The following is a 24,249-nucleotide window of genomic DNA, read 5'->3' as shown; positions in this document are numbered from 1 at the left end:
AATAGAGTTTGTGTTTTATGAACAGACAATGCATCCTAGACACAGTGATTTACCTCCTACTCACTGATCGGTGCCTCCGTTTACATTTATTACCAGAGATTTGTCTTTCACTGCTGCAACCAACACAGCAGTGACATTATGGATGTTTGTGGGGTTCAGTAACTAACGTCATACCAGAGATAAATAAATAAGAGCTTGTTATATGTGCTTCCAGTGAGAAAGGAGACTCCACTGCTCATTACATCCTGCAGCTTGTATCAGATCGACATGTTGGGACGCGCTGTTCATGGTTCTGAAACAGACAGCAGCACAATTTTCTACTGTGCACCAAATAATGATGCCGTTTATTTGCATACAGAGAGCACAATCAGATCTCGTCAGATGCGATCTCCGATTATACATGTCAATACCTGGTCTGAACAGGGCCTTAGAGTTGAGTCTTCTTCTACCAAGGACCTCACTCAGAAAATGCAATAAATCCTTATTATCAAATGAAAACATGATGAATGAATGAATGAAAGAAAGAATCTGAACATGTGTGGAAACATAAGAAAGCACAGCTAAAAATGACTTCCCTTTGTGTGTCTGTGTCAGTGATGGCAAGATCCTGGTCCACAGCAGGAGGAGTGATGAGTCAGTGGAGTTATCAGGACATAACCAGGAGGTCAACTGCCTAGACTCTAAAGAAGGACTCATCGTCAGTGGATCCAGAGACCGAACCGCCCGGGTCAGAACAGAACACCGCCTGATTTGTTAATGATATGCACACACCACCACAGCACCATGGTGTTTACAGTCCATATTGGTTTCACATAAATAAGACTGAACCTAATATCTTTGAAACCTTCAATGTTCTTCAGGACAACAAAATCGTTACACACCATAGTATGTCCATAGATTATGAAATGAGCTTACTGGTCACTTCTGTTTCTTTAGATTTGGACTTCGGCTTCCACGGCGCCCACTGACACGATTCCAATGTACGACAGAGTGTGGTCAGTTGCTATTAGTCCCACGCTGAGGTAAGGATCTGCTCAGAGTTTGGTTACCAGTAGCAACACAGAGGTTCACAGACATGACTTTGACAAATTACACGGGGATCTCCCAGGGAAACGGTAGCTGGCCTCCAAATTCACTAGATCCCAAACTGATCAAGTATCTGTGGGATGATCCACAGAGGCCCCTCCCCTCAAAGGCTCCCCACTAACAACATTCTGTTGCCAGACACCACAGGACACCCTCAGAAGGCCCATGTCCATTCTCTTATGAATCACCACAAGGAAGACCTACACAATATTAGGTCATAATGTTAAGCTTGATCGGCGTAGCTCATGGTCCAGTGGGACGTTAGCTAACTGTAAGCTAACTTCAACATGATGATCCAATTGAGACCTGTCCTGTATGCTTTTACCCTTTCAGTGATGTCTGTTGTGCAGATGTGTCCAAACAATCTTTGTATTAATGCAACCGTTCTATCACAGAGGCTGCCTTTAGAACTCTGTGCTGAGAATAAGCCATGAGGTCCGTCTTCTCTTAGCAGTTGTACATTTACAAATTGTTCTTACACTGGCTGTTTGCCTATGTAGACTTTCAGAGTGCATTTCTTTATACACAGTCATGTTACTAACCAGTTGTAAGTTAACATGATAAGTTGTGAGATGTTCCACGAGGTTTGCGCTGCATTTTATTGGTGTTCTCATAACTTTGTTCCTGATATCAAAGTTAAAACGTGCATGTTTTATATATAAAAACGACTCTTGTCAATTAAATCTAGGATTTCAATGATTTACAATTTGCTGTTGTGGTTTTATTTACGTCCCAAGTCGTTTAGGAACAAGGTTGCAGTTGGGTTTAAAATTGTTTAGGTTATTATTAACTTTAGTCAAAGTATTTTTGGCAAGTCTACCTTCTTTTTGAAAAGAACTGAAGAATAGAAAATGTTCCTATCACTGCATCAACGTATAACCAGTGTGAGATCTCCATAAAGGTACGAACTGAAACGGGCGTGAGAGAGCAGAACCAAAAGTCTTTGTAGTGGTGCTTTAGAAGAGCCTTTGATTTCTCAGCCATGTTTTTACCCAGACACTTAAGAACACACACACACACACTCACACACACAGTGTAGGTGACATGCAGGCAGGCAGAGCGCTGTAACAGTATCCACTTCATCACCTGCTAGTCCAGCAGGGAGACAGGTGATTGCCCATCTGGCAACGGAGTGGAAAACGTCACAGGTCCGGGTGGCTTCCTGTCTCTCTGAATCACTGGCTGCTCTATATACACAGCTTTAGTGTTAATTAAAACTAAGTGCAGTAGTTAGTCATAGTTCTTGTTGGTTCCTGATTGAAAGACTATATTTTTCCTTTCGTTCGTTTCTAAATAACGTGACTGCAGAATCAGGTTGCTATTCTACTACTATACTACTATAATTACCTTCAGCATAAGTATACAGCCACTTGGAACCTCATGCAACTGAAAGTGTTCAAATAATTCCCACAGCAGAGGCTTCGGAGTCTCAACAAACATTTAATTTTGTGGACCTGACTTTAGTTGCGGAGCGACGGATCTGATAGAGAGTGAAGAGAAGTGTTTAGGTAGATTTACAGGTGTAGTTTCATTAGTGGTTAAGTCTCAATGTGCAGGAGCAGGCAATGAATGCCACCCAAAAACACAGAGAGAGGACAAATGGAACCTACAAGACAAACAAAAGAAGAGGAAATGCTAGGAACAAGGGAAAAGCAAAGCCAGGACTGTGACATTTCAAAGAATGACCTCAGTAATGATGCTGACATACTGCTCAAGTGAACATTTTTAACAGTGTCAGTGCTGTAATCCTCTGGAAAATAGGTAAAAGAAACTAGCTTGGCTTTAAAAAGCATAATATCTAAATCAAACAATGACGACAACTGCCATTCAGAAGCTGAACACCTGCAGTATCATCAGAGGAATTCCTAACTGGGACCGGCAATATTTCCTTTTTAGATCACATATTGTAATAATACAATCCACACAGTTATTTTAAAACACTTAATAATAATCAAACTTTTATTGCATTGTTGGATTGAGATCCATTTAACACCATTGGTGGGACTGTGTCTTGTGTCGTGGACATACAGCACATGAGAAAAACAACAGTTGGCTCAACTGATCTATAATCCTATAAGAGATCTAAAATTCAAAGGTCAGTTGCATGATTCGCCCATCCACCACCCTGACCTCCACTCCTTTAATCTACTTTCATAAGAAGCACTACTTCCTGCATTGACAGTGTGTGTACATGACGCACACATTTGCAAGAGATCTTAAGAACTTTAACCAGCTTTAATTCCTAAACCCTGAATTCTTAAAGGACAATCTCTGTCAATTAAGTCCTGTAAATAAGAAATTAGAAATCCAGCATATCAGAATACACACCCGGTGGCCTCCTCGGCCTCGTCCAGGCTTCAAAGTGTCTCTTAGATCTGAGGGGAACAGGCAGATTATGCACATCATTAATTCTCCAATTTGCTGGCTGAAATAGCAGATCGTGCCTCAGCCTGCCGCCTCCTCATAATGGAAACCTGCTCCCTACCTCTTACTGACCAGCGGCCTGGTTAATTAAAACCTTCTGGGAAGCCAGGTGTCAACTCACTGATAAACCTATTAAATCCACTTCTGCCCCGCACACCGAGTAACTTAAGGCTCCAGCTGGTTCCTTTAAAGGAAACAGACTTTTCTTCTCCTCAGTATTTTAACCGTAAGTCTAAAGCACATTAGAGTGCAGGCCATACACTATCAGCTGTATATAATTTCATTTAACATTTGCACACAAAAAATGCTGTTGTGCAACATCCTGCTAAGCAGTAAGGGAATTGCAAGGCTTGGCCAAGTTTTAAAATCTAGAAAGAGGCATTTTCATTTATATAACAATAATAATAATCACTCAAGGTCATCTTGCATAAAACAGCAATACATACAACATCATAAGAATAAAACATACAATGCAATAGAAATAAAAGCTGATTTAAAAAGTACATAGAAATGAGATAAGAGGGAACGCGGGTTAAATGGCTATTTTAAAAAGATGTGTTTTGAGTCTGGATTTGAAGCTTGTCAGAGAGTCTATGTTTCGAATGTCAGGCGGGAGAGTTTTCCAAAGAGACCTCAGTTACTGAATGCTCTAAAACCCATGGTGGACAGTCGGGCAGGTGGTGCAGTAAGTTGGGTGGCTGAGGAGGATCTGAGAGTACGTGAGGGTGAGTACAATTGGAGAAGTTCAGACAGATATGATGGAGCTTGGTTGTGAAGGGCCTTGAAGGCGAGTAGCAGGATCTTTTGCTCAGTACGTGCTTTTATTGGATTCCAGTGGAGCTGCTGAAGAACTGGGGTGATGTGTTCCGTGGAGGGAGTTAGGGTGATGATACGGGCTGCGGTGTTTTGGACCAGTTGAAGTTTGTGGAGGCATTTGGAGGGTAGACCAAAGAGAACAGAGTTGCATTAGACGATGCGTGAGGAGACGAAGGCGTGGACACGAATGGCGGTGGTGTTCTGTGCTAGGGATGGGCGAAGTCGATCAATGTCGTGGAGGTGGAAGTAAGTGGACCAAGTGACATTGTTGATGTGGTATATGAGGGATGTACAGTGGAGTTATTAATGTTTAGTGAGAAACTGTTAACTCATAATCGACGAGTCGGACTTCTGTTTTACTGCTGTTCATGTCCAAAAAGTGTTTTTTGGACATGAGGCAACTGGACTTGAAGAGTTTTTTTGAGAAGATGTTTCCCCACTCATCTGAGTAGCTTCTTCAGTTCTAGGGGACTGGTGGGAAGTTTGAGGTTTAAATAGGAAACTCTGTGGGTTGTTTACAGAAACAAGTCAAGCACATTTCTGATGGGTCACCCACAAAGTTTCCTATTTAAACCTCAAACTTCCCACCAGTCCGTCTTCTCAAAAAACTCTACAAATCCAGATGCCTTTTTTTAAACGTTTTTTGGGTACACCATGACCTGGATGTCTGAGAACCCTTCACAGACACTGCTGTTCATGGGTAAGAAGTTGCATATATCATGTGAACAACATCCGCTTAGCTACAAGAACACTTAATCCTACACCTAACAATCTTAACGCACCATAAAACCTAAATTTTGAACTTCTCTTTTTGCCTTTTGGTCTCATATCCCAATCCCAATAAACTCTATCTTGTCAGACTTTAAATGTGCTTTCCACCTGCACTCAGCCTGTAAGCCCACACATGGTGGCTCAAAGTGAATTAACTCCTGGCTGTACAGCACTGTTTCCAGTGCTGATGTGGGTCAGCTCTCATCGGGAAATATTTCTATAAATAGCTAAAGGCACTATTTTCTTGGCTTCTAACTTTTTCAGTGTTGTAGTTACTTTACTTTTTTGTACAAGAACCTGAAATGACCTTCTCCATGAGCACAAGAGCTCTGAAATCTCTTTCTGTCACTGCTTCAATCACATATTATCGACTACAGTTACCATTAACACTGACTGAATATCCACCTAAAAAGTGGTTAATTTTCCCTTTAACATTACCTCATAACCCTCCCACCTCTGTTTCCATCCCTGTGTCTCTGTTGTGCTACTGGATACCATCTCAAGGTCTGTTTGTGGCGATGGCGGTGAAATGCCAAGGCTAGCGCAGGGCAGCCGCCCCCGTCCCGTGTTCCTCGCTGCCTCGGAAAAAGAGATTGATCCCATCGCCAGCCGTGGACCTTGGCATTCAGATTGCTTTTCTCGCTCGTTCCCTTTTTCCCACACAAAAATTGTGCGATCACATTCGCTGTGCGCTGATGAATCTCATATTGGACACGGTCAGTGGAATATGAGACGTATGGCTCGTCGCTACAGGTGGTAGCAGGGGTGAAATAGGATCACGTAGGTTTTTCTCACACTGTTATCTATTGTTTCTATTGATGCATGAGCCAAATATAAGGTGACCCGTACTCCACTGCTCCTGTATATTATTTGTCGAGGGTTGCTATTATTTTAATGTTTTGATATCGGCTTTAATTTGAGATATGCAATATATCATAGTGATTAGAGAGTCTACTCTGTGTTTATGTCTCTATCAAGCCCCGTCTCTTTCTGCCTCTGTCCTGCTGTGTACCTGGTGTGTGCATGTCCGGACAATAGGAAGCGGGACAGGTGGTTAGCTAATAGTTGACCCTGGTGTTTCCTGCAGACGAGACCCAGCAGGTTGAGGTGTGGCCCGGGCGGCTGCAGATGTGCAGAGATGGGCTGGTAGTGTGTTCCTCCCTGACTGAACTAGAATTTTGAAGACCTCCCCTTAGCATATTTGTCACGATTAAAATCAGATCCGCTCTTTGCATAGAAGCTGGTTTAAAGCTTTTTACGTCGGTTAGTTGGTTCAAATTGTAATGGATGAGCTCGGTTTAGTTTTTTCTTGTTCAGAGTGCAGAGGTATGCCAAGGTGCTTGTTTCTTCATGTAATTTGGACCATGTTAGGCAGCTTTATGTGAAATTTGCCAAAGCGATCTAGTAAAGTCAGCTCAAACCACTGTAAACATGGTGTTTTTAAGTTGTTAATTAGACATTTGTGACAACTATAAAGGAATTAAAGCAGTAGTTCCACTGAATAACATGAGCTTCCGAGCAATTTTTTGTTTTGTTTAATTTTTTGGACTAATGCGCCTCCAAAAGATTGGCCGATGCATGGACTCCACCATACGCTGCAGATCCGACATCCCCATTATTCCCCTCATCTACGAGCGGTCATGATGTTTTGGCTCATTGGTGTAAACTGTTAAATCACTGGATGTTTTTTTCCAGTGTTTTAATGTCTCCCTAAACTGAAGGAGCACCACAGTGGTTACAAACCCCTTCTTTCCATGAGAATGACGGGATTTTCCTGTTAATTTGACTTTGATGGTCATTCATGCCAGTTTCCCTCCAGACAAGATGGGTATCCTGACATGGAGCTGGGGTGGGGTTTGGCACAGGGGTGGGGGTGGTGGTGGGGGGGCAGAAGCCAGTGAAGGGAGAAGCTACCCTGAAGAGAGGTGAGAATGGGCAGGGGGGTTCAAACTGTTTTGTCTAGAATTCCTCAAGCACAACTACAAAGATGTTGCAGGGGCCAAAAGCGCCTTTGAAAGTTTCCAAAAGGAGAATATGATTGTTGGATAAACCGTCCCCAATTCACCACTTTCTCACCACCACCGAGGGAGGAAGACCTTTGACCTCCAGTAAGTACAGGGTGACGCCACAGCAGCCACCCAGCCAGGCTGAGCCGGCCCTCTCCGACTGCACCCCCGCCAGCTCTGCCGCCACCACCCAACCTCACACACTCCAATTTCACCCCCACTGCTCTGCCCCACTCAACCGCAAGAAAAAGCCCGAAATTCATGTCTTTCTCTTTGGTCTCTCCCGAGCCGTCCCTGTGGTTCAGGAGTCAAGAATTCAATTAGTTAAAAAAAGAGAAGAAAAGAGCGAGGCTGCAACAATGCAGTGATAAGGGGGCAGAATGTGCGTTCCCACACGCTAAATACAGGGCGCTTTCCCTGGGGCCCACAGAGCCAGAGGACCCGCACCGCAGGAGGCGAGAATAATCACAGCGCCCTCTGAACCCTCTCATTACACACACACATACACACACTCGCTGTCACACACACACACACACCTTACATTCCTTACACACACAGATAGCTTCATGCAGACATGCGTTACAGGCAAGACATTCCCCCCCGTGCAGAGATACACACCTCGCACTCATTTCACACGTAAACACAGACTGAGACAAACTTCTAGTACAAACAAATTCACACCACAAAGTGCACACGCATCACATAAAGACCTCTCATTACACGCAGGCCTCATACAGGTGTTCTCAAGTCTTGGGTTTAACCAGGGAAGAGTGGGTTTTGTGTGTTCGTTTTTGCACAACACTTCATGCAGGAAGGTCCAGAGAACGAGTTTGTTTAAATCAATTGATTCTTGCAGATAAAACGGGCAGCAGGTTGTTTTTGCAGCATTTTAAATTCGAGCCCTCTGTAGTGACTCAATAAAAGCCAGAGGCCCCACTCGTCCAAGACATTTAATCTGGATTAGAATTTGTTAAAAATCCCACGTTTTGCTTTCCAGCATCAGGTAATCCATTTAACTATTGTCCGAGTTTTTGTTTAGTGATATCGGATTAGATCACGCTGGTTCTAATCCCACACAGGTGTAACAGTGCTCTAGATGGGATTACATATTCCAGGCATACTTACATAGGTAGATTAGTTATTTAGTGAAGAGCAGGTCGAATATCCTGCGTGGGGTCATTTTAAGTGTTTGTTGAGTTTTAGCAGGATCTGAAATAAATGGGTTTAGCCCGCTGCACCAACCCTTCAGTGCTCATCGAAGTTTGCTGCACACCTGTGCTTTTAACGGCAACAAACCTGCACAGTTTTGGAAAGTGTAGATTTTGTCTTGTCGTTGAGATTTGTAACAGAAGATGCAAGTACAGACCAGGTGCATGCATCAAAAGGAAAGAAAAAAATATGCAAAAAAAACACAAAGTGAGATGTGCCACCTCTGGTCAGCGAGCCTGAGCGTTCAGCCACGCTGTGCAGAACATAAAACGAACGCAACCATCAGTAAGAGTCAGCAATGCAGTGATTACCAGATCTAAAGTGTTTATTAATGTAGTCTGTTTATTAAGAGCTCCTGCACCAATAAGATGAGGTTGATATGCAAGCAGAGTAGTTAGAGTTGCAACAAATACATTAGTGGGCACATAGAATGTCCTTACAGCGGATTACAACGATATATAGTGTGTTGTAAATCCGTCATTGAATGTGTACGTATATGCTTTCTAAAAACAGTTTATCACAATTGGACTCATCATTACAAATTCTCAGAGCCCAAAGTCACATCTTTAAACCTTGAGATTATCAGTTTAAAGCTTAAAAACGTGCAAAATTATATAAGATTGTCACAGTGGATCAGCTGTAACTGTTTGTTTGAGGTTTTCGTATAAAATGACTTCCTCTCTTCAAATGTTTTCATGTCACACAATTTGATATAAATGTAGTTTAATCCCCATGACAGAAGAAGCGTTGGAATATATAGTAATACGTTGAAAAGAAGTTGGTTAAAAATGTGTACCACATTATATTTGAGGCTTTATAAATAGTCACAATCAGTCTTGCAACTTCCAACTTTTATTAGAAGTATGCATGGTCAATGGGAAGATAATACAAGGGTTTAAAATAAAACTATGAAACTATCAGATTTTATTTTCCAAAACTTGACTAACAGTGAAAGTCTTTAAAAAGTTGTTCCTGAGGTGTGATTAGTTACCTTTTCATGCTCATAGATTTCTGCAATGTGTTTAATTTGTATATCTAGTAAAGTCAGATATTTTATTTTGAATTTTTAAAGAAAAAGAAAACACCTTACGCAAAATCTTTTCATGCGTTAATTGATCCAGTGGAGCCCTAACAGCGTGGGAGTGTGTATGTTGTGTAGTGGTGGTGGTGGTGTAAACTGAGGACACATATAAATCGGTTGTATGCTTTTAAAAGCAGTTTATCGCAGTTTTAAAAAGAAAATAATAAAACGTTATCATTGCAAACTCTCAGAGCCCAAAGTCACATCTTTAAAACGTTAAAAAGATTATTAGTTTATTATTAGAGGCCAGTACTCAGTTTTAAACATTTTATATGCAAAATTATATAAGATTATCACAGTGGACAAGCTGTAACTATATGTTTGATGTTTTTATATAAATTACTTGAATAAATACTAAATTATCAGATTTTAAATTATTTTCAAGCGCAAATGTATTTTTTGTTGCAAATTGTCTTTAAAATGTTTAATTATGAGTTGCGATTAGTTACCTTTTCCATTTGTTTAATAAGTATATTTAGTTAGGTGAGATATTTTATTTTAAATTATTAAGGGGGGAAAAAAAACGCTTCACACACAGAGTTTGGACGTGTGAATTGATCCAGTGGAGCCCTAACAGCGTGGGAGTGTGTGTTGTGTAGCGGCGGCCGTGTTATTCATACAGCACATAACCCTAATGAGTGTCACTCCCACCACATTTTGAGCAGGAGAATGTCCTGTGATCACTGAAGCTCTGCTTCTGGTGGATCCTAATTTAAAACATGTCAGTCGCGCTCTTCGCTGACCCCCCGGCCATAGAAACACTCTGTCACAGAGACTGACTCACACCAGAAAAAAGAAAACCACTGTAGGACTTTCTCATTTGTTTGAAATAGTTTATTTTTCTAAAGAACAAACACAAAAAAATAATCTTTCTAAACCTTTTAATGAATTGCATCTTTAAAATAATTAAGTTCAGATAGTTTAGCAGTGATTTGGGTTAAACAGAGAAATAACACATTAGAATGGTTTTAATTATTAATTATTTAGTAAACATTAACCCGTCAATCAGGAGATCAAGAAAGTGTGGGTTACAAAAAAATGGTTAAAAATGCAGAGATAATATTTTTTGTGTAAATATAATTGTGAAGGTCAGTCCACCATAAAATACAAATTGTTTCCATGGTTATATTTTGATAATGACAATCTCATAAATATATATGATATCATTTTAATGTTTATTAGAATTACATATATCTTTAATGCATTTTATTTAAGAGTCTTAGATATTTGATATAACATAGTGACTGAAAAAATACTTGTAATACTACTAATAATTAATATTACTTTTAATATCACTTGATAAACACTATAAAGAAATATGTTTTCAGTTCATCTTAACCAGTCTGTGTTTTAAATGTGAGCTGACTCTATAGTGGTAACATCTTATATGATTCGGACTCTGCTCATGTTGATACACGTGGCATCAGCCGTGGTATTTTTATAACTTCATCTACTTGGTCGTATTTGTAAACCACTTCGTACTTGGTAAAACCTTAAAATGTAGGGATGTCCCGATCTTTTGTAGTTATTTATTTTGCCATAAACCAAAATTACATCTGCAGCATCAAAAGTTCTTAGTTGATTGCGTCAAAGCTGCCAAAAATTGAAGTAGAAGAAGAGCAAACCAAAATCACGCGACTAAACATATCTGCTGTGTGGAAAAACTTTACTCTGGAGAATGAAATCAGTCAGACAGGAATTTATAAATTGTACAATGTGGATGTTTGGGGAGGTGGTTGTAGGAGATCATCATCAATACTGAGGAGAAAAGTTTCCTGGAGACGGCACCAAGGACTAAAATATATTCCAAAAAGGTTTAGAGGGTTAGACCTGTTGCTACCATCTCTTCATTATATTATAGACTTAATCCGGTCGCACGGTGCATTGTGCATGGTGGTTAGCACTGGTTCTGGGTTCTAATCCAGGCCGACTGGTTCCTTTCTGTGTGGAGTTTGTATGTTCTCCTTGTGTCTGCGTGGGTTCTCTCCAGGTTCTCCAGCTTCCTCCCACCGTCCAAAGACATGCTGGTTAGGTTCATTGGTGATTCTAGATTGGTCGTAGGTGTGAGTGTCTCTCTGTGTTAGCCCTGTGATAGACTGGAGACCTGTCCTGGGTGTACCCCGCCTCTCACCCGTCCAATGACAGCTGGGATAGGCTCCAGCCCAGTGACCCTTCATCTTCTGTACCTGTAAGCGGTTACAGAATGAAAGATTGGTATTGGTATTGGTCTCTTCTGTGGAGAATGTCACCACGCTACTACTACTAGTGACAAAGTCGCCGTTGAACACCATTAGTTAACATTAGTTATGCTGGGCCACCTCAGGGCAAGATGCTGTACCCCTAAGTCCACAACACTGCACCGGTTGGTGGTTCCAAAAAAAGGACCTTCAAAAACACCTGCTGCAGAAATGACCAGGATCAGTAGGAGCAGATAGACACATGTGGAGGAGGGTAACACTTACTGAAGCTAGGCACTGTGAATGGAGTCCCCACAGAAATGGGACGGGTGAGATCCCGTTTACCTCTTCCCCATTTTCTGACGTGATTAAATCTTCACTCTGCACATTTTCTGTGTTAAAGTGATGACAATCTTTCTCGAGCCATCTCCAATCTGGACTCGAAGGGTTTTTTGAAGACGTTTCATCCCACTTCTTGCCCACCTGCCCTCGTTTCACCTTTTTTTTTTTATATGACCTGGATCACCGATATTTTTACCAACCCTACTCCGCAGCTGTCTGTGTCTAAATATAGATGTTTAGTAAAGCTGTCGTCACTACAAAATTGATATTTTACTGCAAGATTACGGTTTTGGTGTTAAAAAAAAAACAAAAAAAAAAACTATGTTATATTCCTCCTAAATTATATTTTCTGTTCCAAATTACCGGTATATAAACGGTGTTTCTGGGCGTCTGGGTTGCGCGTCCAGTGCCGACGGTTGTGTTGGGTTCCAGCCGGTTGAACAGAGCTGAGGGGCCGGCTGAGGAATGTCCTGGTGACCCTACACACAAGAAACACAAACAGAAGCCAAAAGGGCCACAGGAGGTGGAGATGGGACAACAGGGCCCGGGCGTGTGTGTGTGTGTGTGTGTCTGTGTGTGTGTGTGTGTCCATGCATAACAGTGTGAATTTGTGTGTGTGAGAGAGAGAGAGAGAGAGAGAAAGTGCATGTTTGTGCACATGCAAATGTTTGCCCATGCATATCGGTGTGTAAAGGGCTAGAGGGAGCAAGGGAGACGGGGCTGGGAGTGAAAGAGAGAAAGGGAGTGTGTGTAGGAGAGGTGGAGGTCAGCGCATGCACCCTCTGGCCATTGTCTCCCTCCATGACCAATATAAAAGCATCATAACCCTTTGAGCCCAGACATATTTAGAAGCTAGATAAAAGCACTTTTTTTTACAAACTAGATACACGTCAGGCACAAAGCCCGGGGTCAAGCGCAACAAATTAACAACCCTCTTTCTGATGGGCGGTGGGGAGGGGTCGGGGTGGGAGGGGAGGGGAGGGGGGCAGGCGATGGGGGCAAAGCTAAACCGCCCCTGGAGTCCAGAGCCAAATGCCTCCACATTCCCATAGCGGGGATGTGGGCTGTTCTCTTGCATTCATGTGTAATTGGTCCAAGGGGCAGAGGCTGAGATAAATACTGACTTAGTTTTTGTTTGCCTTATGTCTTCTTAATAGAAGATTTATCTACCCTCACCCAAGACAAAAATTAATTCACTTGTCATTCAGGGCCAGGTTCAGAAGACACATGTTCAGATTTTGAGGACGCCTTTTAAATTTGGCAGGTGTATGGTGTATAATTATAACGTGACGTGACGGAGAGTCAAAGCACAATTGTGCAGCTGCACAGACGCAAAACTGGAAATCATCCACAAGGAGCCGCATCTGAGACCAAATAGACGGGATAAATCTATAAAAGCTTGACAAAGTTACTCACAGTAAGAGATCTGGGTGTCAGTATGAGTCACAACAAAATACGTGTTTCAAAAAACTAGCTCTGCACGCAGTTGGATAGTCCTACAACCAATCAGAGCCACTTTGTTGTGAACAAATTCAACTCCATGGCGCTCGGATGACATGTATGACTACATCTTCTCTCATCATCACCTCATAAAGCCTCGCCCAGACAATTAGATCTTTGCTGGAGGTTAATCAGACTCCAGATCAACTTCTCTCCAGGTACTCCAGCTTCCACCCACCGTCCAAAGACATGCTGGTTAGGTTCATTGGTGATTCTAAATTGGCCGTAGGTGTGAGTGTGAATGGTTGTCTGTCTCTCTGTGTTAGCCCTGTGATAGACTGGAGACCTGTCCAGGGTGGACCCCACCTCTCGCCCCAATGACAGCTGGGATAGGCTCGAGCTTCACAGGACAAGAGGTCACAGAAGATGAATGAATGAATGAATGAATATTTCTAGGGATGCACCGAAAATTTTCGTCCGAAAATGTACTTTCGGGCCATTTTCAGCCGAAAATTGCTATGGTTGTTGCTTGCATCATCACAACATCCTGTTTCGGCCGTTTTGTTTCAGACGAAAATTTTCGGTACATCCCTAAATATTTCTGCTGAGCGTTTAAACTAGAGATGCACCGATACCAGTGTCTGGAATCTGTCTGATACTGTGCTCGACTCTGGAGCATACCATGCATCATTCCTGCTGTGATTGTGCTTCTGAGATTTCTGACCAAAGACTGCAATGTGTAATTGAATACTCAGACGTGGGTAACATCAAGTTACAGCTGTAGTCACAGAATAAACAATAGCTGATGAAAATAAAATACAATTTCAAAGTAATTGTAAGATGTTTAATGGCATTATTACAGAGACGTACTCGTATAGTACTCAGTATCAGCAAGTACTCAAATGTAAATGTGGTGTATCCCTAGTTTGAACAATATTTAGCTGTCCATTTTAAGCACCTCTAAAGTGTTTAGGTGTCTTACATGCGTCACGTGATCAGATTCAGATGAGCTCTGCAAAAACGACTGTTGCATAAAAACGTCCTGCAGCAAACCAGACCGTCCCAAACCGAGCTGTGACCGAGGGATGCAGTTAGCATTACCACGCACATGTACCGTCATGAAGAGCGGGGTGTGCGTATGTATGTTGGGGGAAGAGGTCAGAGGGGCGGCAGGACAGCACAGGGTTGTTGTGGTGGGGGGGGTGAGGACATCTAAATGAGGCATAGAGGCAGCTGTCAGGCCCGTTAGGCAGCGTGGCCCATCGGCAGCCCCCCAGTAATTAGTGTTGGGTAAACTCATTTATGGCCCAAATGGGTCGGGCAGGGCCCGGACCAGTTTGCGCGCTGCGTGACCTCTGACCCCGCTGACACAGGATACAATAGGGTTACAGTCACACTCACTATCTGGACCCTATTACTCTCCATTACTCACATTACTCACCCCTCACTGGGCCGCGGTGCTGCCAGAGGAAGGGTGGGGTACAAATCCATACAATAAAAGAAAGACTCCCCCCTCATCTCTCCTAGCTCCCTCATCCCTATGAAGTGGCAAACAGGTCTGATCCGGGGTCAGAGCCTGCACTGATATTATAGCTGGAAGGTCAGAGCCTCTCTTGCCTAATGCGGAGCAGGTGTCCCCCCAAACACACACAGTCATATCTCTCACCAAACAATCACCCTCCTCCCTCCCAATCAGCGCCTCCCCCCTCTCTCTCCCCAGCTCTCATCATTAGCAGCATACTTGCTGGGTCTCTGCTGCCGTTTGGGTAACCTCATCAGCTGGCTATATTATCTAAAGGCCTGTGTGGCAGGGTCACACAAACTAAGTCCTCAGTGGGAGGACTCACTTCCCACAAGTTTGGACTTCTTTTTTATCATTTTGGAGTTGTTGGAATAAATAAACCAAACAAACGTCTAAAATTTAAGAACACATAGCTTTGGTGATGCTTAAAGTGGCCAGTATTTGGATTTGTTCCACTGTGTAAATTTCCTTTATTGTTTTAACCTTCAGCTGAGACTAAAACACGGTGAATGAATGAATGAAAATTCCTAATTCATTTTCTGTGGCTCAGAGGGACCAGCTTTAACACGTAGTAGACAAGGAAAGCTGTTATAGGCCGTTTAGACTTTAGCTGCATCAACAGTGCAGAGCGTACGCAGACTCTAACGCCGTAGCCTGACGTGCACCTTCCCAGAAATGTAACTACGCCCCGCACCGACGCAGACCACAAGAGTTGTGATTGGTAGTAGCGTGTTTCCACTTTCCAGCTGTTTCTCCATCTCTGCAATTTTATAATTGATTGTTCTGCATCAATAAAGATGGAACACATGGAGGAAAGTTTAAATGAGGAGGTTCAGAGACACAAACATTTGTATGAGATGTTCGGTGAAATTTCGGAAAGGTTCAGTTGTCGTTTTTGAAAGTGAACCAGGAAGTAGAAACAAAAATTAACCTGATTATCAAAAATAGACACAGCGCCGACTAGTGTTTAGGTGGCGTTTTGACAGAGCGAGCCAGACTGATGAGCGCACAAGTAGAAATGGCTCACACCGGCGTTGGCTACGTGCGTGGGCTATGGCGTCCATGTCCCGCAGTACCTTAAATGAGCCTTTAGTCAAGTAAAACATACGGCGTGACAAGAAGACAGCAGCACTAATTGTCTTGTTTAAGTAGTTAAATGAAAGTACAATGTCAGAGCCTGACAGGTCTCCTAACCTATGCTCCACCACAGCTGGAGCTAATGATTTCCTTTCCTTGGCTGTGGTTTACAGGCAGGGAGTTAACCTTGGGGTCAACATAAGTATGGCTTGTGGTTTGACTGCATACAGTCAGTCCCTGGAACAATGTCAGGAATCCTCTTGTAGCCGTAAACAACCTGGTTATCTGTTTTATCTGCAGGCTGCAAGCCACTTGTTAGCACTATTGTCAGTTTATAAAGAAATTAACCTTAAGGGTTTAAAATAGTGTCTTTGAATTCATTTTTATTTCTGTCTAGAACGAGTCTCCACTGTTAGTGTAGGGTTACGGAAATAGATTTTTGTTTTCCATTAATAAAACTGTTTGGGATCTTAGCCTATGCTATAAATTAGCATTTGTTGCTTTTCAGAGTTTCATTTCATTTAATCAGAATAGGTTTTGGATTTCATTCTTACCGGCCTTTTATTACGTTCATAATTCCACTATAAATTAACCTTTTTTTAATTAGACATTTTATTCTTGAGTCTGTTAGCATCAATATCCTTTTATTTTCATCTGGCATAGTACTCATAGATTTCAGTAGTTGGCCGATGGGCGGCACATCTTAAAGATTGAATATAATCCAGATACTATGTTTTAATTGTGGTCAGTGGGCTCACTGGATCAGAGGAGTCAAAATTAAAATAATTAAATTTTCCCTGCAGAGCTGCCCTACCACCTGCATCAGTTAATGATAAATGATAATGATGATAAATCCGAGTGTAAATGTTTTTCCTTTGATTTAGACTTTTTATTGTTTAGTGCATGAACCACAGAACATCAGTAAATGCCAGTGACTCTACTCGCTGCTGAAATCACTCCATTTGTGATTTTATTATTTCCTGATTCTTGAAATCCATTTTTTCCTGAAAAATTATGACCAATCACAAAACAGTTTGCAGGCAGCAGTGTTGAGGACATTTGAACCAAGTTTCAATGCGCCATTTTAATTATTATTCTATCAAATGCTCGCTGAATCGGAACAAAATATAGGTGCGAAGGCAAGTTTTTTTTTATGCTAAATGTTTTCATTTTATTGCACGGTAAATTAAATATTAGGACAATGCTATGTTGTATTATGGCCACTGGCTTCAGATGTGTCACTGTGTACATTTTGCCTGCAGAGCTTCCCAACCACCTGCACAAATATAACAGATATGACTTTAAATGTTAGATGGACATCATCAAACTATAATTTTAGTCGTTTAATACATTAATTATTAGTTGATTATTTCCTGATTTCCTAAAATTTTCCTGCAAAATTATGACCAATCACAAAACAGTTTGTAGGAAGCTGTGTTGACGTGTCAGAATTTGTCTCGATTGCCCTGCGAACATGAAGTGAATATTGTATCAGTTGTTTCGTGAACTGGAACGAAAGTTAAAATATTCGGTTTCTTTGCACCTAAAATTACATATAAGGATAATAGTATGTTGTGTTATGGTCACTGGCTTTAGAGATTTGTCACTGTGTATTTTTTCCTGCAGAGCTTACCAACCACCTGCACAAATATAACCGACGTGACTTTAAATTTTAGATGGACACCCTTAAACTATAATTTTAGTATTTGAATATAAGCGTTTTCCTTTTGACGGAGACCTGTTATACTTTATAAATCCAGCGCCAGCCTCTGCACCTCTATTTACAGTATTCTAATCCAGGCAACAGCATTTGTCAGTAACTACCTCTCTGTGTGTTAAAGGCGGGCCTGTCTGTCAACCCTATAGGAGGGCACTAAGCCCCCGAGACTCGGGCCCAGCCCAGCAGAAGCCCACATACCACCGGCACCCCTGGTCACCACCCCGCGCTCGCCATAGCTTCTAACACCCAAACACACCCCGTCAGCCCTCTCCCACAGCGCTCCTCCCCTCTCCTTTGACTGCTCCCCCCACCTCTCCACAGGCACGGCATTCACCGTGCATACCTAGGCTGCTAATTCCAACCTGCCACTCCAATCAAAGGATCACGAATGTTGTAGTTTTCGCCTCTTTTCTTCTGCCGGGAAACAATGGTTGGTGAATGGAGGCAGGGACAAGGGCTGGGGTTGGTGCATGTGTGTGTGTGAGCTGTAACACTAAAGAGAATCTGGTTATTTGCTTTTGTAATACTTAGCAAAGTCCTACGACAAGGTCAAATGCTCCCCTGAATCTGTGTCGATGCCTTTTTATATAACTTTAAATTGAATATTGCGGACTCTGTGGCAGTCAAACCCAAACACCTCCGTCTGTTTCTTGTTTTTTCATGGCTGCCGTTCATCTTCTATATCCCATGTCACTTGGTTTCTTTCACACCGCGAATTGTGGCAACTCTGATGCACCGATTTGTCAGATCTTGTCACTTTCTGCTGCCTGAGATATGAATAAGTCGCTGAAATAATATCCAACTGCTTCTAGTTTTAATTCAGCTGATTTAAATGCATTTTAATTGATGTCTATATGTTCTCTCTGTCCCTCTCTGCGCAGCTCCTTCGCAACAGGAACCGCGTGCTGCGAGAACTTCTCCCCTCTCAGCATCTGGGACGTTGAACGGTGAGTCAGGAAGCTGCTTTCACGTTTGTGTGCCATGGCGCTGAATCAAAATAATGTTCGCTGCGGATGTTTTTGTCCTGCCGGGCGTTTGGACGATGGTGAAAGTTACAGTTCAATAGAGCTTTCGTTAAATAGTGATAAAGAGATGGCTGGGCTCAATTTAAATGTCAAAACTTTTAACACTTAAACGCATGCATGGTGGTCACTACATTGCACAGTTATTCAAAAGCCATTATCTTTAATATGCATGCAACAGGTTGTGCGTCATCCCTTACACTGCCTCACGCTGGCCAGTCGATGCAAGTACTGAAAGAAATTCTCAAAAACGGACTCCAGGCTTGCAGAGTTTGTCGGTCCTTGCATAAAAGGTGAACTTTGCAGGTTAAAAAGACGGTAGCATCACGTAAGTGTCCACTAAATTGGACGTCATGTATCACTGGCTACAGTTAAACTACAAGTCATACTATTGCTGTGGCATGTCTGCAGTTATTTTCTTTATATGTGAATCCTTTTCAAAAAACTTTTTTTTTTTGCAGACTTCCTCTACTATGTGAAGTATGGTTAGTGTTTTTAATATTTTGTAGAGCTCTGGTTCAGTGTGTGATTTAAAATAAAAGGGCCTAAGGGTTATGGAGGCAGTGGTAGGGTTGATGAGAGTCGAGAAGGAAAAAGGAAAAGGTTTAAATCAGCAATGCTGAGCTTGTCATAATTCTTGGATGAAATGCTTAAAGAGCTATTACCAGAAACAAATAGTATTTAAATTATATATTTGACGGTAATGTAGCTCCAGCCCTTGAGTACTGACTCTGTAATCCACTAGACTACAAGATGTTAACTGCTGCATGGCATAGCAGATTACAATCATGTTGGGAATTAAGTAAATATGGTAACAACAAATATACATTTAATCCCAGTCATGTTTATCTAGCAGGTAATAACTGATACATCAGGTCCAGTAGGAAGTTCACTGTAGTCCTCTGAACAGGTTTACGGTCCTGAAACCATCAGAAGAAGCAGACGTGTCGCATTAGTGCTAGTTAACCGCGCAGTTCAATTGATTGCGCAGCCTACAGTAGCACTCCTGTGCAGTGCAGGCCTGCACCAATCCCAGTGCATAACGAGGATAGCAACAGGAGGAGGAGGAGGAGGAGAGACAGATGGTGCATGCAGCTCAGTTTTTTTTTTTCACACCTTGTCAGTTTACATTGTAGACCTGTAACTGAGCAGACGGGTGCATTGTGGATCAAACCCACTTTTATTATTGGTTATTGCTTACGTACAAGCTCCACCACCAAACAGTGTCCTCTTGTACACCTGGTATGCCAGATTATCATTCTTAGAAGGCATCTGCTGGTGTAAATTTTCTATTTAAAATTAATCTGCATGAATACAGTAACGGTGGCGCCCTGTGTGGTAACGAGGCACACGTTGGAAAACACCACAGACCACACTAGGAGGAAGGAGCGGTCCAAAGCAAGGGGCCTCTGAGAAAATTCCTGTCTTTGAAATGCGAGGCTTAAACCTGATACATCCCCGACAATGCTGCTGTAATTCCCAGCTTTACCTGAGCCAATGAAAAACAAGCCGACGCGACGCAACACACAGGGGCCGGACGCAAACCACTGTTTCCTGTTCGCAAGTGGTCGAGAAATCTGAGCGGGGGGAGAAGACGGGAGACACACAGGGATGAGTGGGCAGGCTGTGAAGGTTGCAGGTGGCGAGGGGAAAATGACACGGTTAGTCGTCACAGTGTAACGGGCTAAGTCCAAATGATGGAAAAAGGACACCCTGGAAATTAAGAAGATAATCTAAGGAGAGCAGGGAATACAGTTAATAATCTTGGTTACGTTAGTTTAAGGATATATTTAATGCAAAGTGTTGAAAATGTAAATCTTTCACTGAAGAATCATTTTCAAATCTTGATTTGAGTAGCTTAAAGCAAGAGTATGCAACAATTTTACCTTAAATTTGAGCTTTCAGTCACTTCCTCAAAAGTCTCTTCTTAAGCTTGTTACATACGAAGAGGGAGAAATTTGTTCTCGCTCCTAGGGCTGCGAGAACAAGAACAAAGTTCGTTCTGCCCATGTCAATTATACTTCACGGGAGAAACTCTGGGGAAGTCTTCATAGGCCCCTCCCACTGCAGCGTACGTCACACGCGCTAAGCATTGTGGGAGACAAACGACGAGAGGCACTTTTCTTATTATTATCGGATGTCGGCCAGTCGCTTTGACGACCGTGTTCGTCAGATCACGCCGTTCATTCAGCATGCCGATCTCTACCCGGGAGAGATTAACGGGCCGCTAGCATTTCTGCTTTTCCGCATTAACCACACCCACTTCCAAGTTCTGCCTGGTTGATGCGTTGAGAACAAGCTGCAAGAACGCCCAAACGAGGGTTGCTAGAGCCCTAGGAGCGAGAACAAATTTCTGCCTGTAACTGGGGTTACCCATATCTGAACAGGGAAGGTGGACTGAGACATGATCTGACATCAACTTACAACGCAGTCTTAACTTCTGTCCCGAGAACTTTCGTCGCACCTTGAGACTGGAGACTCTGGACATTTAATGGGCTGCTAGATAACCATTCATTGGAGCAAGAATATGGGATTTAAACAACTACAGGTTAGTATCTGTGATCTTCTGAGGAGCACCACCCACAGATGTCCCCATTTAAGCCCCACCACCTGTCTCTCGGAATTGAACAAGCAACTTATTACTTTAAAGTTCCTACTATCAAACTGTATCATACCTGGTGCTGGGCCCATCTAAAGAAGTTCACGTCTCATCTCAGTCTTTCTTTAAAAAGTTGTCTCTCGTCCAAATATTAATGGCAGATTCTAATCTCGGTTGAGAGCCTGAGGGTTTGCTGCCGTCATCCTCCTCACATATTGTGATCCCCGGTGAATACGAGCACCTTGAGAGTGTGGCAGACGAGACGAGTGCACTCATCTCCTGCTGTGATTTTCCGTCTGATAGAGCCGGGAGCTGAACGCCGGGCCTGTGTGTGGCTGTGTGGTCAGATGGGTGCAGGGTGAGGGCGATCAGGGCGCATTGTTCATGTGTTTCTGTTGCTATAAAGTTTGAAGTACCGCTTTAATCTGAGCCCACACTGCTGTCTCATACAAACACAACAACATTTTTTGGATGTTAGTCTTTTGTTTAAGTGTTTTTAAGGGTTTATCACCTCAGTTCCATTCCATCTTTAGCTCTAAAGGCTGTTAAGGAGAGCCAAGGACTACATTAAGAAGTTATCAGTAATAACGAGAGATCATTTATAACTTCCATGATCCCATTCTCACCAGTATCCTGCTGTAAAAGCCTTCCCTCCTCTGGTTTTGGTCTCACCGGCTACAGAATCTCGTTGCCATTCAGACACTAATGTCCCCCAATGGGACGTGCAGTAACTTGATCACACTGGCTCACCTGTAGTTCCACCGCAGCGCCCACCAGCATCAGCCTCCAGCCCGATGCATTAGCACAGCGCCGCGTTTGATTCAAGATTCATCTCAGCCAAAACATAAACAAGACACTGTTACACCTGCAGCACCACCAACAGCCAGCAAAACAGCTGCCGCCGCAGCCAGATCACAGAAAAGGGAGACCGCAAGCAAGCATCCAGGAAGGATTCCAGCAGCCACTTCCTCTGTCTCTGTGGTAAATAGGGGTGGCACTGTGAGAGATGCCTAAAGGTTGAAGGACGGACAAAGGTCTTATCAGATCTTGGGTTTCAAGGAGTGCAATTTTTAGATGTCTGTTATTAGAGGCCTGTAACAGACCCTAATTAGCTTTTATCAACAATAAAATGAACTTTGCACTTGCATTTTAGAGTCTCCACCACTCACTCCTTCTATTTTTAATACTTTTAACACCTAATAGGCGGATTTGACTTCTGCGTGAAGCGGAAGCTATACGCGACAGCCCAGACCCTAAGCAGACCCTAGCACCGTAACTGACGTACACCTCCCCAGAAATGTGCCTCAGGATCGCAGACCGCAAGAGCTGCGATTGGTTCGCTTGGTAGTAGCGTGTTTCCACTTTAGTATTTCCGGCTGCTTCACCATCTCCGCAATTTTCAGGTTGATTGTTTTGGATCAGTAAAGATGGAACATGTCGAGGAAAGGTTACCTGAGGAGGTTCGGAGATACAAATAGTTGTACGACTCGTCTTCGGCGAAATTTCTGCAAATGTTTCAGTCGCCATTGTTTAAAGTGAAGCAGGAAGTAAAAACAAAAATTAACCCGAATGGCAAAAAAAAAAAAGACACAGCGCCAACTAGTGTTTGGGTGGTGTTTTTACAGAGCAAGCCAGACTGACGAGCGCACAAATATAAATGGCTCGCACCTGCGTAGGCTACGTACGTAGGTTACAGCATCTATGTCCCGCAGTACTCTAAAAGAGCCTTAACCCTCAAAATCTCTTATTTGCTTATTTTGATAATATAAAGGTCAGAAAATGTCCTGTGAGTTAATGCGTTTGAACATTTTTCTGTAATACCTGGATCTTTTACTGTCTAGCAGCTATTTTCAATTTACTGCACGTTACAATAAAGCAGTAACCTTCAGGGAGAGGCGCGGGTGAAATTACCGTAATGACACCATATTGGCTGTAAAGTGCAACGTCTCAGCTTTCAGAAACCGTTGGAGTTTTTCGGGTAGCGCAAACGTGCCGCTGGCGACACTTCTACTTTGATAACCAGATTTCATGAACAATATATCTGATGGAAACTTCAGGATTAGATTCTTTGCACAAACTGCATTTTCAGTGAAAGGTTCAATCCTTAGATTCCGAATCGTTAAATGTTTTCCTCTAGCCGGGTGTGACCAGACTAAATTCTTATCAGAATATGTGTCTGGTGACATTATGGGGCATTTTTCAACCGAAACCGGGTTGATTCCAGATAAAGGGCTAGTTTTCCACAGCAGGTAAGTCCTGCTTAAAGTCTGGCCAGAACTGCAACCACAACATGATCTAGTCATTACATATGTATATAAACTACTTGTTTTCCAAATTCAGTGGCTGTACAACAACTAAAGTCGGGTCTACTTGTTATTTCACCATTTTAAGCAGATGACTTGACAACAACGTGCTGAACTAGCTATTTCTCTTGGAGAAATACATTTGACAATTCTTGATTAGAACGTTTTTTATTTAAAATAAAATATATCTGTTTTTATCACAGTCTGCATTGGTTGTGAGTTTTCTTTCATCATTCTGTGCTTCACTGTCTCTTGGTAGTTTTAGGCAAACAGGCTGAGAAACGGGGTCATAAAGCCCAGGCTCCCATTGAGCTCTTTGATTTTAATTTCATTTAACACTTTCTCCCTTTTCCCCTCCGTTGCAATTAATTCTTTCTTTTTCCTCCGTCTCGGCGGGACAAAGAAGTCTTATGATCACCCATATAGAGGAGGATCCCACACAAAGGGCGCCATCCGAGAAGCACCCCAACTTTTCACACTGTCTTCGCTCATGGCTAAACACAGAGGGGGAAAAAGCATCAAAGAGAAAGTACCCCGGCCATCGCTCCCAACTCCCAACATTCCCCTCTGTTCCTTCAGAAAGGGAGCCCTCCTTTTTTACAATCAAATGGCCCGGGCTAGGATTCCTCACATACCTGCCTCTGAAAGGAGCGG

The 24,249-nt window shown here is 42.6% G+C and overlaps 1 protein-coding gene across 1 annotated transcript in view; it reads left to right on the top strand.

Annotated features, from left to right (window-relative positions):
- Window positions 1-24,249, top strand: part of fbxw4 (F-box and WD repeat domain containing 4) — a 53,551-nt gene that overhangs the window by 3,205 nt on the left and 26,097 nt on the right. Inside the window, exons 4-6 of the mRNA XM_084562190.1 lie at window positions 595-727; window positions 937-1,022; window positions 18,553-18,618. Of these exons, the coding sequence (XP_084418316.1) occupies window positions 595-727; window positions 937-1,022; window positions 18,553-18,618 (285 nt within the window). The remainder of the gene's footprint in view (window positions 1-594; window positions 728-936; window positions 1,023-18,552; window positions 18,619-24,249) is intronic.

This window comes from Chelon labrosus, assembly GCF_963514085.1.
Source record: "Chelon labrosus genome assembly, chromosome: 15".
Classification (NCBI taxonomy): Eukaryota; Metazoa; Chordata; class Actinopteri; order Mugiliformes; family Mugilidae; genus Chelon; species Chelon labrosus.
Note: the sequence above shows the minus strand (reverse complement) of the source record. Positions and strands in the feature narration are given on the sequence as shown.